The sequence below is a fragment of the Cryptomeria japonica genome, chromosome 2, assembly GCF_030272615.1.
Source record: "Cryptomeria japonica chromosome 2, Sugi_1.0, whole genome shotgun sequence".
In the NCBI taxonomy this organism is placed as follows: domain Eukaryota; kingdom Viridiplantae; phylum Streptophyta; class Pinopsida; order Cupressales; family Cupressaceae; genus Cryptomeria; species Cryptomeria japonica.
The window spans coordinates 65,648,658-65,665,342 of NC_081406.1; the positions used below are offsets into that span (position 1 = coordinate 65,648,658).

Sequence of the window (16,685 nt, forward strand, 5' to 3'; positions counted from 1 at the left end):
TTTTTTTTGCATCAGCTGTATATCTCATAATTTTATAATTAAATTAATTTATATGTTAAGGATTCATTATATATATTAAATTATATTAATAATACAAAATTTATATATAGTAACTACATATGTTAATTGTAAATAAAATATATAATTATATATTAACTTTATTATATTTAGTATATTTTTTGTGCCATAAGTAACATGGGTAAGGCACTTGAGTTGCTAAAAAAGTGGTGGTGTCAAATTAAGCAAAACACAACTGAATCCTTAATTCCCAAATCCTCTGCCATGGCTGCATCTTGATTGTTGTCAACCCTGAGAAAAATTATTGTAGTGTATGCTCTGCTGCTAGCACAATCTTTGCCCATTATTGGTCCAAGTCTTCCACCTCTAATGATTTTAAGTCATTGGCAAGTAAGAGTTAAGCCAGCTAGGGAAAATGCATATTCCAAAGCAGCTGATGCATACCTTTTTTATTTAACAAATATATACCTTTGTTAGCTACACAATCAATAATTGCATTACCTTTCTGATTCTTTTGATATGTGTGCTATTTTAATTTTTTTAAAATTATCCAGCACAGCCTTCAAATCTCCTTCAGTGAACAGTTGCGCTCATCGTTTTTCTGTTCCCTTGATCAGTTGCGCTCATCCTTTTTCTGTTCCCTTGACCGACCATTAGCCAAAGCCAAAACCCTGGCCATATTCTTGCTATCTGAACCCAAATCCCTGGTCATATTTATCATGGATCGAATCCCACCATCTCTAAAAACACATCCAAATGATTTCCTAGGATTACCCCTAGCAGCCCCATCAAATTCATTTTAATCCATTCTTGAGGGGGAGGTTCCATTTTATTACATTTACCATCAATTTGCACTCTCACCACTTTCATCTTTACCAGTGACTAAAACTCTTGGTCACATATGAACCCAACACTTCTCTGAATGATTAATAACCCAATCCAGATTATGCCTAGAATTTTCTAACTCTAGTAATGAAGCAACTATTTTGTCCTAGAGAACTGCAACTGGCAGAGGCTCTTTTCTTCTAGTCCACCCCAACCAAATATTGCATACATCAATCTAGGGGAATATCTCCCATAAAGTTTAATCTTTGAGTTCCAACTTTGAAGAAAAACGATCAATTTTCCAGGTGCCAGCCAACTTATACCCCAATTCTTTAGAGCTCAATTATGTAGTTGAGTAAAGAATCTGCAAAAATTAAACATTTGACTGTTCTACTCAGATTGTCCACAAAGAAAACACCTAGATAGACCATTCCACCCCATTTTTGCTAGGTAATCATATGTTACAACCCTTCCTTTAACAGCTAACCAAACAGTATCTTTAGCTTTGGGATGCCCCAAACTAAGCCAACACTTCTCATGAGGGAAGGGAATAATTTCATTTGTTTTTGAAATATAAGAATAAGCAGACTTCACATCAATTCCTCTTTAAGAACTCCTAGATCAAATGAGAAAATCCAGTTTATTATCCCCCACAATTGATCACTTATGCAACATAATATTTAACCGAACAGTTTACACCTTCAAAATAGGACAGGACTCTCTTAATGCTTTCCATTTCCGACAACCCTCAATCAACACCAGTAATTCCTCACTTTTTTTCAGCCACAGATTGCTGAAATGGCCTATCAACCCTTGAAAATGCTCAACATCTGCATTTGGGCATCCATGTTCTGTTCCTCATCCCAAAAATCCACTAACTGTCCATTCTCTACATTTTGCCTTAAATTGCCCAAGAAGAACTACTCATGATGCATCATGAAATTCGAAATCCCTGAACCCCAAGGCAAGGAGATTTGAGAAAAGATTCTTGTTTCACAATTATTATCAACATATTTTGGTGAAGAATTCTGCTCAACGATGTATCCTTCTCTAAATACATTTTCTAGATCAATTTCATCCCAAAAACTTCATTCATCATTTTACAATTCCAAAAATCAAGACCACCATCCTTCTTATGTTGAGAAACATGATCCTGTCTAACTAGAATATATTTCCTCTTATCTTCACAACTTCCCCAAAGAAAGTTTTTTTTTGAATGTCAGAAGAATTATCTCTAGCAATTTTCTAAGGGATGTGGAAAATAGACATCACGTAAGATTTGGTAAGTTGAATTCTGCTGGCAAAAACAGTCACTTATCTTTCCATCAGGACAGCTTCACTTACCCTCCAATCCTTGAATAAGGCTCTCTCTCTACTAATGGCTTCCCTAATAATAAGCTGCAGGTAACTTATCTATTTCAAATCACCGAATCTGTTGAATTTCAGGAGCCTCCCTACAATTTTCTTGTAAAGTTTAACTTTTACTTGTTTGCTTGTCATATTTTTGGCTAACTGCTTTTACATCCCAATCCATAACTTTTTCGAAGCCACCAGCTTCTCTAATATATGCCTCACCTAACAAAAACATATCATCTACAACTTGCAGATGCGAAGCATTATTCACATTGGAAGTGATGTTCAACCCGTTGATATTTCTAATCAGCATCTCATTTTTAAGAGATCTACTTGAAGCTTCAACTAAAATGATGAAATGTGAAGGAGAATGAGGATCCCCTTTCCTTAGATCCTGTTTAGCATTAAAAATCCTTGGGAATGCCATTGACATGAATTTAAAAGGGGGCAGAAGAAATACAACCCTACACCCAATCTCAGCATTCCATAGAAAATCCAAACTTTTTCAATACTTCAACAAAAGATCCAAAGAACTCTATTGTAAGCCTTTTTCATATCCTATTTAATCAGCACACAGTTAGGACACATCTTTTTTGGTGAGTGAATTTCTTTATGAGCAACTAGAATACCACCCAAAATCTGTCTACAAGCTACAAAAACTACTGTGATCCTCTGAAATTATATGATCAAAGCAATCTTTCAATCTGCAAGCGATGATGTTATCATAATCTAGGAAGTAGTATTACAGAAAGCAATAGGTCCGAAGTAATCAAATACGCTGCTCTACAAACTTGTGAATCTTGCATTCCTCCACAGCCTGCCAAACATCCTTTTCCACAATTTACCAATTTTTTTGAGAAAAGACAGCTTGAAACCCACTTGGATTTGGAGCTTTCTTTACACTGAGTAAATTTAGAGTGGACTTGTTTTTTTTATTCTTTTTGTTAAGAACATATGCAACTCTTTTCTGATTGCGCGGGCTATACAAAAGTAAATGGCAAGCTAGTAATCAACTCTGGTTCTTTGATGTTAGTGGTAATGCCAAGACGTTTATTTGCTTCTGAGATTAGTGTCTTTATTTTGGGTTTACTGCTGGTTTTTAGATGATTTATTATTTCAAGGAGGTCATTAATATTGCGAGTTTTCAAGGCTCCAAGCATAATTTATAGTTTCTGTCATTATTGAATTTTTATGTATACCAGTTTTCAGTTTGCTGGGAGGTTTTTATAAGACTATTACACCTTGCTTTGAGATTTATTGATTTCAAATTTCTCCCTCAGAATAAGTAACATCCAATAAATAAATGTTTGATATTTGTGTCCAAATGACACTATCTGGACATTTGGTATCTTTCCTTTGCAGATGTTTTGCAAATGTAGGAAGCTATGGTTTTAAATTTCATAGTAGCAATACTCTGGTCCGAATTGCGATATTTGGAAAAAATCGCAGGTGTTGCCGATCAATTCCCCAATAATCGGGTAAAAATCATTGACTTACGTCAACGATTTTTTTTGGCGGATTAATCACTATTAATTGCGATCGAAACTTGCCAAAAAACACGTTTTTCATTTCCTGCGAAATGGACGGAAAAAACCCTAAAATTTGCGTGTCGCGAGCACATTTTTTTTATAAAATAAATTTTAATGGTCTCATTTAAGGGTATTTCGTGTTTTTAGGGTTCGGGTTTGATTCTCAAACGGATTAAACAAACTTGTTCTATTTTTTTCCGCTTTCTAGGGTTCGAGATTGATTAAACGAATCTGCACATAAAATGGCCACTCTATTGCAGGCATATGTAGTGAACAATGCTATCCACTCCATCGTTGAAGTCGTTGAAGTCTTCCGGGGTAGGGAACCAGGGTAGGAAACAATTTATTTATAGCCCCATTTATTTATCTTTTCCTTGTGCATTGCACTGGGTCGAGTGGGAGGTAGATTAATGGTTGAATTGAATTAGCATATTATTTTACATCTATATACTATTTCATTTTATTAATCTAAATATATAAATAAAATTTTTCATTTGTGTTGAAAAAAAATATATTATATTTACATTTTTAAATTTATATAATATTTGTTATTAATGTTATTTTTTTTCTTTATACATTTAATATTATTTCATTATACTATATGTTTATACATTTTTCATATTATTTTCATAAATTTATATGATATGGCGCCCACCGCGTACAAACCAGTGACAGTGGCAGGACGTGGGACGGAGGAGGAGGGAGGGAGCTAGTTCTGGTGAAACCAGATTCCCTTTTGAGAAAGACAAAACCAAACGGGGGCACTCTCGGGTTCTGAACTTTCTGAAGTGGAGTAAGCAACAGATGGAGGATAGATTAAGGAAGAAGTTCAAGCACCTTCAGATAACCAGACCACTGGCGGGATACCGGTAACGTCTGAAAAGAGAACTGTCAGTATTTGTATCGACTCGGAGGCTTGGAAGGAATTGGTACAAGTATTGAGAGCCAGAGCTTTCTTCATGAATTGGGGAGGGGATTGGCCGACCTTTTCTAAGATTAGGAACTGGGTCGACGAAGAGTGGGGGAGCCACTTTGAGATCAAAACCCTAACAAATGGGTTTTTCCTTAGCTGGGACAACCGAGGAGAAAATTGAGCTGATGAACACTGGGCCGTTCTTGATGATGGGAGTAGGGTTTTACATAAAGGATTGGACCCCCAATTTTGACCCTCGACAAGCCACTGTAGAGGAAATACCTGTTTGGATCAGACTATATAATCTCCCGCATGAATATTCGAAGGAGGAAGTTTTTAAGAGTATTGGTGATAAGTTAGGGAAATTTATCAAGTCAGATGAAGCGGTTGATAAGCTGAATTCATGCATGTATGCCCGTATCTGTATCATGTGGAAACCACACCTAGAGCTTTCGAAGGCCGTCGAGATTAGATCACCAGAGGGCCTATTGAGACGAGATTAAAGTTGAAGAAATCATGGTGAAGTGTAAGTCCTGCAAAGAATGGGGACATGAGGATCGTGATTGCAAGGTAGGTCAGAAGGGCAAGGGAAGGGCAGACAAAGCTTTGGAGGAGCAGTTGTTAGCAGGATTGGAGGTGTCAAAGTAGCTATTGGGTCACACAGAGGCGAATTTGGGCTTTGATCCGGCCGTTTCGATAGCTGGGAAACATCACCAGAGACCTGAAGTTTTAGGTGGGGTCAAAGTGACCTTGGATTCTTGCTCTGCTCAGGAGGCGTTGTTGAAGGCTTCTGGTCCTACTGGGGATGAGATTGCTGCGGTCGTGAATGGCTCGCTGGGTGAGACTTCTGTGGATCGTCTTCAGACCCTGATAGGCAGTGCGGATGGGGTACATGTGCGCAAGCAATTAGCAAAGGTTGCGGGAACGTTTGCCTCCAAAATGAAGGTTCGGCAGCGGAGTTTGGTCACAGGTTTATTCTCCATGATTTTGCTGTAGGAGGGAGGATCCCCTCTCAGCACAGGTTTTTCTCTAATCATGAGTATGGGCTGGAGGGCCTTGAGAAGGGGTTGAATGTCAAGTCACTGGTGAACCAGAATTCAGGCGTTATAACAAGGATTGCAGAGGAAAGAGCAAATAGCTTTAAAGACATCCACATGTCCCCAGGCAAGGTGGATTATGGCATCACAGTAGAGTTGGAATCTGATGAGGAGGATGGGTTTAGCGATGATTCTTTGGGGCTGTCTGTTGAGGTAGGGGAGACAAAGGTTAGGACTATTAAACCGACCAAAACAAACCCCTCTAAGTCCAAAGGGAATTTGAGGGGTAGGAAAAACAGGTAGAAGTTGCTTGAGGAAGCAAGCAACATGAAGGGTCAGACAAGACTGCTTAGATCCGGGAGACCTGTTCTCTCCTGGGCAGCAATGAAGTTCCTAACATGGAATGTTAGGGGCTGCAATGCCCCTGACAAGAGACGCCTGATCAAAAGGGGACTTGATCAGGCTAAGCTGGAAGTTATTTGCATTCAGGAAACTAAGTTGGGAAGAGAAGATGCAGCTAGAGTTTTGGGTGTCAGGCAGAGGTGGTCTGGTTTCTTTTTGGAATCAGAAGGGGCTTTAGGAGGGTTAGGCATTTTGTGGAATCCATTGGTTGTTCAGGTGGATGCTGTCTCAAGCTCTAAACATTGGCAGATGGTAATGGTGAATTCAAAGATTATGAAATTTTCTTGTTTTCTAATCAATGTCTATGGTCCTACTTTGGTTGTGGAGAAGTGTCGGTTGTGGAAGGATATTACCAAGCTATTAGAGGAGGTGAGGCCGGCCTTAGCTATTATTGCTGGGGATTTCAACGCCACTCTTTCCTTCTCGGAAAAGCGTGGAGGGGTGAGAAGGATGTGTAGGACGCAATCTGACTTTTAGACATTTGTGGACTCCAATGCCCTGTTTGAAGTGGCTGCTAAAGGAAGGAGTTTCACTTGGACCAATAGACGGCGGGGCTTTTCCAACATTGCTGAGAAACTAGATAGGTTTTTCCTTGCAGGGGATTGGAACTTGGCTACCCTAGTCTTTGAGGCTGAAGTTTTAGCTATTTCAGGTTCAGACCACTTCCTGGTCTCTTTGGTTGTGCAGAAAGATGGAGTTTCGCTTAGGTGTCGCTTCAAGGTGGAAAAGATGTGGTTAAGGGAGCCAGGATTTAGAGATCAGGTGGTTGTTTGGTGGAAGGAGGCCCCGGTGGTGGAAGGCTTCTTGGCCTTGCAGTTCTTTAAAAAGCTTAGTTATGTGAAACAGAAACATAAATCTTGGAACATGGATGTGTTTGGTAATATCTTTGATGAAAAAAGTAGGATTGGAGGGGATCTGGGGGCTTTGAATGTGAAAGTCTTGGCCTAAGGGATGGATGAAGTGGATTATCTCACGGAGAAAGACCTACTTAGTAGATATGGGGAAGTTTTGCAGAGGGAGGAGATTTACTGGAAACAAAATTCACGAGAGAAGTGGCTTAAAGCCGGTGATAGAAACACAAAATTTTTCCATAGCTCGGTGAAGGGAAGGAGAAGCCTCAATAGATTCCTTTCTTTGCGACAAGTGGATGGAACATCTACGGAGGACCCAGACCGTATTAGTAAGGAGGTGATGGATTTCTTTGGGAATCTATGGAGGAAGAGCGGGTCTGGTCAGGATTGTTTGTAGGCCGAGTTTCTGGAGTTAATTCCTCCCCTACTCTCTAGGGATGATAATAGGATGCTTGAGGAACCAGTCTCGTTGAAGGAAGTGAAAGCTTTTGTTTTTGGGTTGGGTGGGGAGAAAGCACCGGGCCCAGACGGGTTTCAAGCTTTCTTTTATCAGTTCTTTTGGGATTTTCTTGGTGGGTACTTGCTAGAAGTGGTCGAAGAGTCAAGGTCAAGTGGATTTGTTTTGAAGGAATTCAATTGTACTTTGGTGGCGCTTATTCCTAAGAAAGACAAGCCATAGGGTTTTGAGGAGTTTCGTCCGATCTCGTTGTGTAATACCTTCTACAAAATCATAACAAAAGTTGCTGCTAATAGGCTTAAATTGATTTTAGATAAGTTGATTTCTTGTGAACAGAGTGGATTTACCCCTGGGAGGAACATTGTGGACGGGGTTATTGTGGTTCATGGGGCGATTCACACGGCCATGAAGATCAGAAAGAGAAGAATGATTCTTAAGCTAGATATTCGGAAAGCCTACGATAGAGTTGATAGGTCTTTCCTGGTGGCTGTGTTAAATAGGTTTGGGTTTTGCAAGCCTTGGATAAAGTGGATTTCTAGTATGATTATGTAGTTTTCAGCTTCGGTTTTAGTCAATGGCAGCCCGCAAGGTTTCTTCCCCACCTCACGGGGCATTCGGCAAGGGGCTCCAATATCCCCCTTTCTCTTCATTATAATGGCAGAAGTTCTTGGACGTTCGATTGCTCGAAAGCGTTCTCAGGGGATGTGGAAAGGCATTGAGATAGCTCGAGGGGTGGATTCCACAACTCATTCTCAGTTTGCTGATGATACTTGTCTTTTCGGAGTGGCCTCCATGCATGAAGCAACGGTAATGAAGAAAGTGCTGGACATATTTAGTTGGGCTACTGGGCAGGAAATTAATTGGAATAAGTCGGAGATTTTTTTCTTCCACACTGAAGTTGGGTCTCAAAGGGCTATAGCCAGATTGTTTGGGATCAGGATTGGTCAGCTTCCTGGGAAATTCCTTGGAATGCCGCTCTTTGCTGGAGTTGAAGACAAAAATTTGGAAAGGGTTGCTAGATGGTTGCAAAGCAAAAATGGAGGGTTGGAAGAGCAAGTGGCTCACTTTGGCTGGTCGTCTTCTGATGCTGAAGATAGTTGTATCGACTATGCCTATTTTCCCAATGGCTTGTTTTAAACTCCCAGGCTCAGTCATAAAGAATATGCAGTAGAAGATGAGAAAGTTTTTGTGGAATGGAAATTAGGAGCAGGACAAAATCCCACTGATTGCTTGGGATAGAGTATGCAAACCCAAAGGAGGAGGAGGTGCGGGGCTTTGCGATTGGAAGCTAATCAATGAGGCTATGGGGGCTAAGTTAGTGTGGCAAATGTACAGCAAGCCGGAGCAGAGGTGGGTCCGTATTCTGCAAGCTAAGTATTTGGATAGTGGGGAAAAGGAAAGGATCCTTACAGTAGAAGACCCCTCGAGAGGATCCGCTTTGTGGAATTTTCTAGTGAGCTGTAGGAGCCTGATTACTAACCATCTGTCTTGGCGGATTGGTGACGGGCGAAAGGCGTGCTTCTGGCAGGATTCCTGGGACGGACGTCCATCGCTGGATTCCCAGGTCCCCCAGCGGATTAAGGATAAGATTGCTTAGATTTGGGGTTCCAAGGTGTGCAAATTTTTGTCTCAAGAAACGTCTGCGTTGGGCCAGCATTTGAATTGGAACGATCCCCGTGATTTAAACTTGGGGGAGACGGATAAACGATTGCTGAGGAATGTTTTGGAAAGTAAAGAGGTGTTGGGCTCTAGGGAAGAGGATGAGATAGTTTGGTGTGGTGCCAAGAGTGGAAGCTACTCGGTTAAGTTGGGGTATACTCTTTTGGAGACAGAGGGTAGAACAAAGGAATGGGAGGCTAAGCTATGCTGGAACAAAGAGTGTTTACCGAAGGCGGGTGCCTTCTCTTGGCTTGCTGGCAATAGGCGGATTCTGTCAGGAGATCAACTCAAGAAAATGGGGTTTGCAGGTCCATTCTGCTGTGTGCTCTGTGAGAAGGAGGAGGAAGATGTGGACCACCTTCTGCTCAATTGCGAGTTCGCCCAGGAAGCCTGGCGTTTTGGGTCGCAGAGACTGAACTGGAAGGGACCAATGGCAGGGAATTTGTGCGATTGGTTGGAATCTTGGCCTGTTTTGGGTAAGTCTTCAATCTTTGCTGCCATTTGGAAGATTTTGCTGTCTATTGTTCTATGGGAACTCTGGAAAAAACGAAACCAAAGATTGTTTGAAGATAAAGCGGAAATTAGGGATCGCTTTCTGATTAGATTGGAGAAGGCAATCTCGGAATTAGTCACTAATGCTACTTCACAGGTGAACTTAGCAAAGTCTCCTTTCACTCAGTTTGATGTTGAAGTTTTGGTGAGTTGGCCTTTGATAAAATTTAGGCCTGCTAATGGGCTTTTGAGGGCTAATCCTCAGAGGGTGGGTGAAGTAAGACATGAGTGGAATCCGCTAGATAAGGGTTGGACTAAGGTCAATTTTGATGGCGCTTCAAGGGGAAATCTCGGGGTCTCTGGTGCTGGGGTCATAGCCCAGGACGATTGTGGCAACATCCTAGCCATTGGAGCTAAAAGATTGGTGGATGGGTCGAACAACGATGCTGAGTGTCAAGCGGCTTTAGAAGCCATTCTAATGGCTAAGAAATTGGGAGTGAAGAAACTCCACGTGGAGGGAGACTCTCAGATTGTGGTCAACGGGATAGCTTGAGGTCGAATGGAGGCGTGGCATCTAGACAAACACATTAGAAGAATGAAATTTCTTCTGTGTGGGTTCGAAGACTTTAAGGTGACACACGTTCTCAGGGAAGCAAATGTCGAGGCTGACAAGCTTTCGAATGTGGGAGCGAATGGTTCCTTGGATAACAACTTTCAACTTTAGCTTATTTGAGGACTTTCGAAATATATGTTCTCATGAATTTGGTTGAATTGCTTAAAGAAAGGGAAGAGAACTCGAGTTGTTTTTGATGTGGTTGATTTTGACACTGAACTTGTGGGAAGTAATGTCCCTCATGGATTGTGATCTACAAATGTGTTGCAAGTGGCTTTGGAGGCGATGGAGTGATGATGGAGGCTATCGGCGAGCTGTCCTGGTGATAATGCGTGGTTTGATGCGCTTCGTGTGGAGTAATTAAGTCATGTGATGGCGCTGGCTTTTTAAAGGCCTTGGATTTTGGTTCCCTGGCATTTCGAAGTTGCTGGTTTTTGGCTAGTTAGTGTGGGCAGGTTTTGGAGAGGAGGAGAGGCAGAATGGAGGCAAATTTTTCCTTGTTGACTGACGGTCTGATGCCAGCTTTCCGCGGCCTGATTTCGAGTAATAGACTGATGAATGTGTTCAGGGTGGATGGGGAGGTTTTTTGGACGGTAGTGCGGTTGATGGTTGGGGAGGAATTTTTGGTGTCTGATTGCCATCCTTAAACAAACCTTGACATCTCGTCGTTGTTTGTTGCTTTGGCCTTGTCGGTGGGAGGTGCAGCGGGTTGCATCCTTGGTGTTGCGACTTAAATGGTCGGGCGGTTTGGATGGCGTGGTGGCTTGAGCTGTTGTTGGTGAAGGGCTGAAGATGCTGGAAGAACCATGGCGGAGGATTGGTGTGGAAATGGGGGGCTGCAGCCGTTCGTGATTTGGTTGGCTTCTTGACCTGTCGAGATTCAGCTTGAGAATTCAAGGAAGGGTTGGAGGGATGTGGTGAATTTTGTGCGAGAGTTGGGGCCGACTGAGAGAGTGAGGATACGTGGGAAGAAGACCCCAATTCGGTCTGAAGTTCCTCTGGATGAGGAGGGGAGGCCTCTGGTTCGCCATCAGATTCCACGGAAGCACGTGAAGGTGGTGGAGCGCGGTTCGCTGCGTGGTGGCAGATTGGGTACAGTGCTAGGTGGAGGGAGGGAGTCGCATGTTGCAGGCCCCGGCCAGGGCATTTCGAACTTCTCAAGGGAAGAGGCCTTGGGATGGTTTCGTTAGATAGGTCTTTTGGGCCTGTCGGGTTTTGTGGGGGTTGTGTGTATGCATGGTTGGTTTTTTGTGGTGGCTGGTCCTGTAGGTCTGTTGTCTTAGTCGGGTTCAGTTGGTTTTGTAGGGGCGAGACCCCATGTAGTGGCAGGCTGTTCAACAGCTTTTTGGATGTAAACTTTCCTTTTTTAAGCAATATAATATCCTGGTTATCGATCAAAAAAAAACAAAACGTATATAATTATATATTTATATTGTATAAAATAGATAAATTATATATATAATAAAAAATGTTTGAACTTAGTTATTTATAATTTAATATATATATAATAAAAAAATATCAGCAATATTTTTTATTTTAAATATTACTGATATTTAAAATAAAAAAATTAAAAAGTTATATAAGGTGAAATTAATCTATTTTATATAATTCATGTGTTGAAGTCTTTTTTTTATTTGCTTAAAATATCTCTATGCTATGTAAATGTCGTTAAATAAAAAAAAAAAAGAGTTTCTGATTGTGTTTTTTCAATTTTTTACGTTTTTTTGTAAATCCGATTTTTTCAAAAAATTTATACTTTTGGTTTGCCGATGAATTCCCCAAACGATTAATGCTTCATTGCAGTTTTAATAATCAAACCTTAACAAAGAATTTGATTAATATTAGACAGTCTTTCAGATGCTTTAATTTGATTGTTGAGCCTTTTTCATCACATTTGATGCAGACATTTTCTTTTATGTATGATTTCATGCTTCTTCTAAATCAGAACCTTTCAGTTTTTATGTGAACGCTAAATTATCATTACCATTTTAGTCAGATTATCAAGATTATATTTTTTTGTTTTTCTATAAGGTGGTATAAATTTTATTATTACTGATTTGTTGTAAATGTTTCTGGTGTCTACATGTGTTTGTCATTATCTCCAGCAAGAGATTGATCTTCTGAAGGTACTGCATTCTTTCCTATATTATAAGTTTCTTAATGCATCATGTTTAGTTTTTCTTCTTTAAAATATGATGATTTTTTTGCTATTTTTAACATTTCTTATTTCATATTTGATGGGAGAAAATTTTAGTGTTGTAAATGGGCACATTACAGCATGCTGTCAAGGAAAAGCTTCATATTAATCAGATTAGGATGCTTTAATATTTTCAAATTCACCTTGAAAAGCATGAAGCATTGAATGAAGTATAAATCATTTGTAGGATGCCATTTTGATAATATATTTTTCTTTGATTGCAGAATTTGAATCATAAAAACATTGTGAAGTATAGGGGTTCCTTTAAGACAAAAACACACTTGTACATAATTCTTGAGTAAGTATCATCTTAAGTTGATTTATGCTGATTGATATTTTCTGTGGACATATTCTATTTGTTTTATTGACTATGTTTACTTGAGTACTTTTGTATACAATGATCATCAACCATGTAATGGAGCAGATTATATAAGATAAACCTAATTTGCTAAGTTGTCTGACTTAGACAGTATCAAGTTCATGTTCTGTTCACTTTACTTTGCAGGTATGTAGAAAATGGATCTCTTGCCAGCATTATCAAGCCCAATAAGTTTGGAGCTTTTCCTGAATCCCTTGTTGCTGTGTACATTGCGCAGGTTTGGCTATTTGAGTAGATTCCTGTGTATAATCTGATAGACTCTAAATCCTAGATCAATTGTGCCCTTTTGGTTTCAGTCTGTACAAGATATTATTTTTCTTGTCCATATATTAAGATGTAACTACCTTTTTGCTCAACTGGTTCAGGTTTTGGAAGGCTTGGTTTATCTTCATGAACAAGGTGTCATTCATAGGGATATCAAGGGCGCAAACATCTTGACAACAAAAGAGGTTAGGTCTACACACATTTAGCTATGCATGTTTACTCTTGCATGGATGCACAACATTTCTTCTATCATTTCTATTAAGAGAAATTATAAGTCTTGTCATTGCTAGTCTTGTATGGACGTGAAATGTGAATGCTAGTCTTGTGCATTTCTTTCATCGTCTTTTTGTGATTGGTAAACACCCCTTTTGGGGTGTCCTTTGGCTTGGATGCCATATTAAGGGAAATCTTCTGTCAAATTCATGATGAACCAATATATAAGCTCTGCTAGAAAATAGACCAACATACTATTTAGACTATAATCCACCGAATTGCAAGTCATATTGTATTAAACCAAGTAACATGATAATTACATCATCTGTACAAGATAAGTAGAAGGAACCTCTTGCTTCATAAAAGCTAACATCTGCGCCTTTGTTTCAAGCAATGGAGAATCAATTTTGATTGAGCAAGCAAAGTTTGGCTTTGGCAATCTTGACCAGGTTTTGGTTTAATTTCCCTCAACTCTTCCAAGCTGATAGGAGTAGCCTTGGTGAAGCATTAGCCACCCTGAGAATTTTTGCTTAAAAGAATGTCCTGATTAGTAAACATGTGGACAATACAACTGTTTTCAAGGATTACTGTTGCATGAGTAACAATTGAAATTTGCTTTATTACATCTAAAATTTGTGCCTGTGTTCCAAGTTACAGAGAGTCAATTTTAATTGAGCAAGCAATGTTTGGCTTTGTCAATCATAACCAGGTTTCATTTTAATTTCCTCAATTTTCCCGAGCTGATAGGATTAGTCTTGGTGAAGCATTAGCAACCCTAAGAATTTTTCCTTAAAAGAAGGTCCTGATTAGTAATATGTGGAAAATGCAACTGTTTTCAAGGATTACTGTTTCTAGTAGAACTTTTGAAATTGTAGACGTGAGTTGGCTCTGCAAGACATAAAGCATGCCCTAACAGCACCAAACTGTAAAATGAAAGTAACAGAATATTTTCAAACTTCTGGAATATTAACTTTATCTTTTCACAATGCCCTAACTGGGAATGCAACAAATTCTTGAAGATCCTAGAAGCTCCTATTATCACTCTATGAAACTGACAGTTGACTCCTAAGCAAGCACCTGGTAACAGAGTTTTTGTCTCTGTACCACCTTTTCTCTTCAAGCTTCTTTTTTCCAACAAGATTATAGGTAATTGAATTGAATTGTTGAAACAGTTGCCATGTTAACAAAATCACTAGAGTGTGAACAAATAATTCCTTGGAAAATTCTAGTACTGCAATTAGGGAGTCAAGTGTAATTCTCATTTAGAATTAAGTGAATTTCCACCATTTTTTAGTAGATATCTATCCATTTAATAAAGAAGTATTGGAAATTGGCTGGATGTGGTAATTGTTTGTTCTGCCTAGTAAAGGTTGCTGGTTAGGGCTGTCTGACTTTGATCTCTCAATTTCAATGGTACAGGGTTTGGTAAAACTTGCTGACTTTGGCGTTGCAACAAAATTAACCGAGGCTGACCTTAATACTCATTCGGTTGTTGGAACACCTTATTGGATGGCACCTGAGGTGTGTGCTTGAACAATTTGATTCTAAGTTAGATTAATATCTGCTCTTTTTATCTTTTGAAGAATTTATATTTTAAAGTTTATATTTTAAAGTCAAACTGTAGCACAAACTTAAATGTCTTTTTATAAATATATTTTTTTCATGTATATGGTAGTCTTTAGCATAGGTTAGCAGACAAAGCATTCTGGAAGAGGAGAGTTTTATTGACTCTTATAGAATAGAATAATAGAATTGACTATAAATTTATAAGTTGCTCCTAAATCTTATTCATTTAAAAGTCTCTACACACTGCTTTTTTATTATGGGGATTGTTGAAACTTAGTAGCTTCGGTAAGATAAATGATTGAATGAGAGACTTAATTTATCTCTCATTCAATCATATACCTTATCGATATAACCTAAATCTAAATGTAGACCTCATGATTAAATAAATGAACTTGTTATAATCATCTTATATGCATAATCGATCATACTATAATTGTAATAAGATCAGACCAGAATTATGATAATATCATAGATATCATATGATAGCATCGATTGATGCTATCATATGATAACTATAACAGTTATCATCTTAATCTCAATTTATACCGATCGATGATTGTCTTATTTATTGGATGATTATATTCCTGACGTGACCCGATTACTAATCCGTCAAACATACTAACTAATGTGCCCCGATAGCAATCGGTTTAATATATTAAATGTGACGTGACCAATAGTTATCGGTACATCGCTTAAGTGAAGCGGTGCATATGCACCAATCAAGACATGTCTTGATCGGTGGGCATTGCCTATATGTACATGTCAATGAAAAGCTGTAGAAGCATAGAAAATATTAATGTTATCTTCAGCAACCTGTGACATAAGAAATAACAGAAAAATATCAGTAAAATAATAATAAGATTATATAACTTCAGACTTGAACATAAATTTGAATATCATTTACAGGGATCTCAATGTGTTGAGGAAAATGTTTCCATTTCTTGTATTGCGGCAGATGTGGAAGAATCATGGAATGCCTAGCATTAGTTTTGGGTTGAATCAGGTTAGTTGCATTGAAGTAAAAATCTAAATTTGAGCTATAATATTGCAAAAGCTAGATTGATAAAAAATTAACACGGAGCTCTTCAAAAGGAAATTTTAAATCTGCACACGTTTCCAAATGCATAAGGTGCAAATTCAATTTAGAGAGCTTGGACTGCATTCCTTAGAGTTTGATACCACCCCTAACAATGTAGCTTGGTTCAGCTATGTTTGCCTTTGATCACTATATAAGAGTATAAAACCATTTGGCTGTGAGGATAACATGGTGCTTCCCAAATGGGTGACATTCCTATTGCAGAGTGGACATCTTTAGGACGTCATTTTTTTGTGGGAACAGTGGGGGTATGTTCTGTCCTCATCCTCATGTCCCTAGGGCATCCCCATTGAAGAATCATTTAGAAAACAGAAGGGACGCATCCCTGGGGTACACTGCATTTTCCTAAACATTGAATCATTGTAAAAATAGATAAGCCAGCAGCTCCTGCACCAGCAATTAAAAAAAATACAAACCAGTGTTAAAAATTTAACTAGGCACTTGTGCCTAAATTAGTAAAGCTAACCCTAAATATGGTATCCCAAATTTAGGAAAGTCATCAGTAGATAAAAGTGTCCATATATGGCAGTTTTATTAGCTTGCAATCGTCCATTTTGAAATTCTTGACCCATGTCTTGGCATATTTCATTGGAGAGGCAAAAATTTGGTTCTTTTGTTGCCACTCTTCAAGTTTATGATAGTAATGCAGGAGCTTGGCATTTATCATGCTAAATGATTGTTGAGATTATTATTTGTCACTACAATCGTTTGTGGAGAACTCTTTGTGGTGATCAGATTGTGGACGTATAAAATCAAAATTAGAATCCCCCCTTGTGCTTTTGATGTAGAGATTGGGATCATATGGATTCTTGGTGAATCCA

The 16,685-nt window shown here is 39.0% G+C and overlaps 1 protein-coding gene across 3 annotated transcripts in view; it reads left to right on the forward strand.

Annotated features, from left to right (window-relative positions):
* LOC131060528 (MAP3K epsilon protein kinase 1) overlaps nt 1-16,685 on the forward strand; it is a 138,521-nt gene that overhangs the window by 40,112 nt on the left and 81,724 nt on the right. For all 3 annotated transcript variants that reach the window (XM_057993774.2, XM_057993775.2, XM_057993776.2), the window contains exons 3-7: nt 12,255-12,275; nt 12,571-12,644; nt 12,852-12,942; nt 13,091-13,174; nt 14,622-14,723. In XM_057993774.2, the coding sequence (XP_057849757.2) occupies nt 12,255-12,275; nt 12,571-12,644; nt 12,852-12,942; nt 13,091-13,174; nt 14,622-14,723 (372 nt within the window). The remainder of the gene's footprint in view (nt 1-12,254; nt 12,276-12,570; nt 12,645-12,851; nt 12,943-13,090; nt 13,175-14,621; nt 14,724-16,685) is intronic.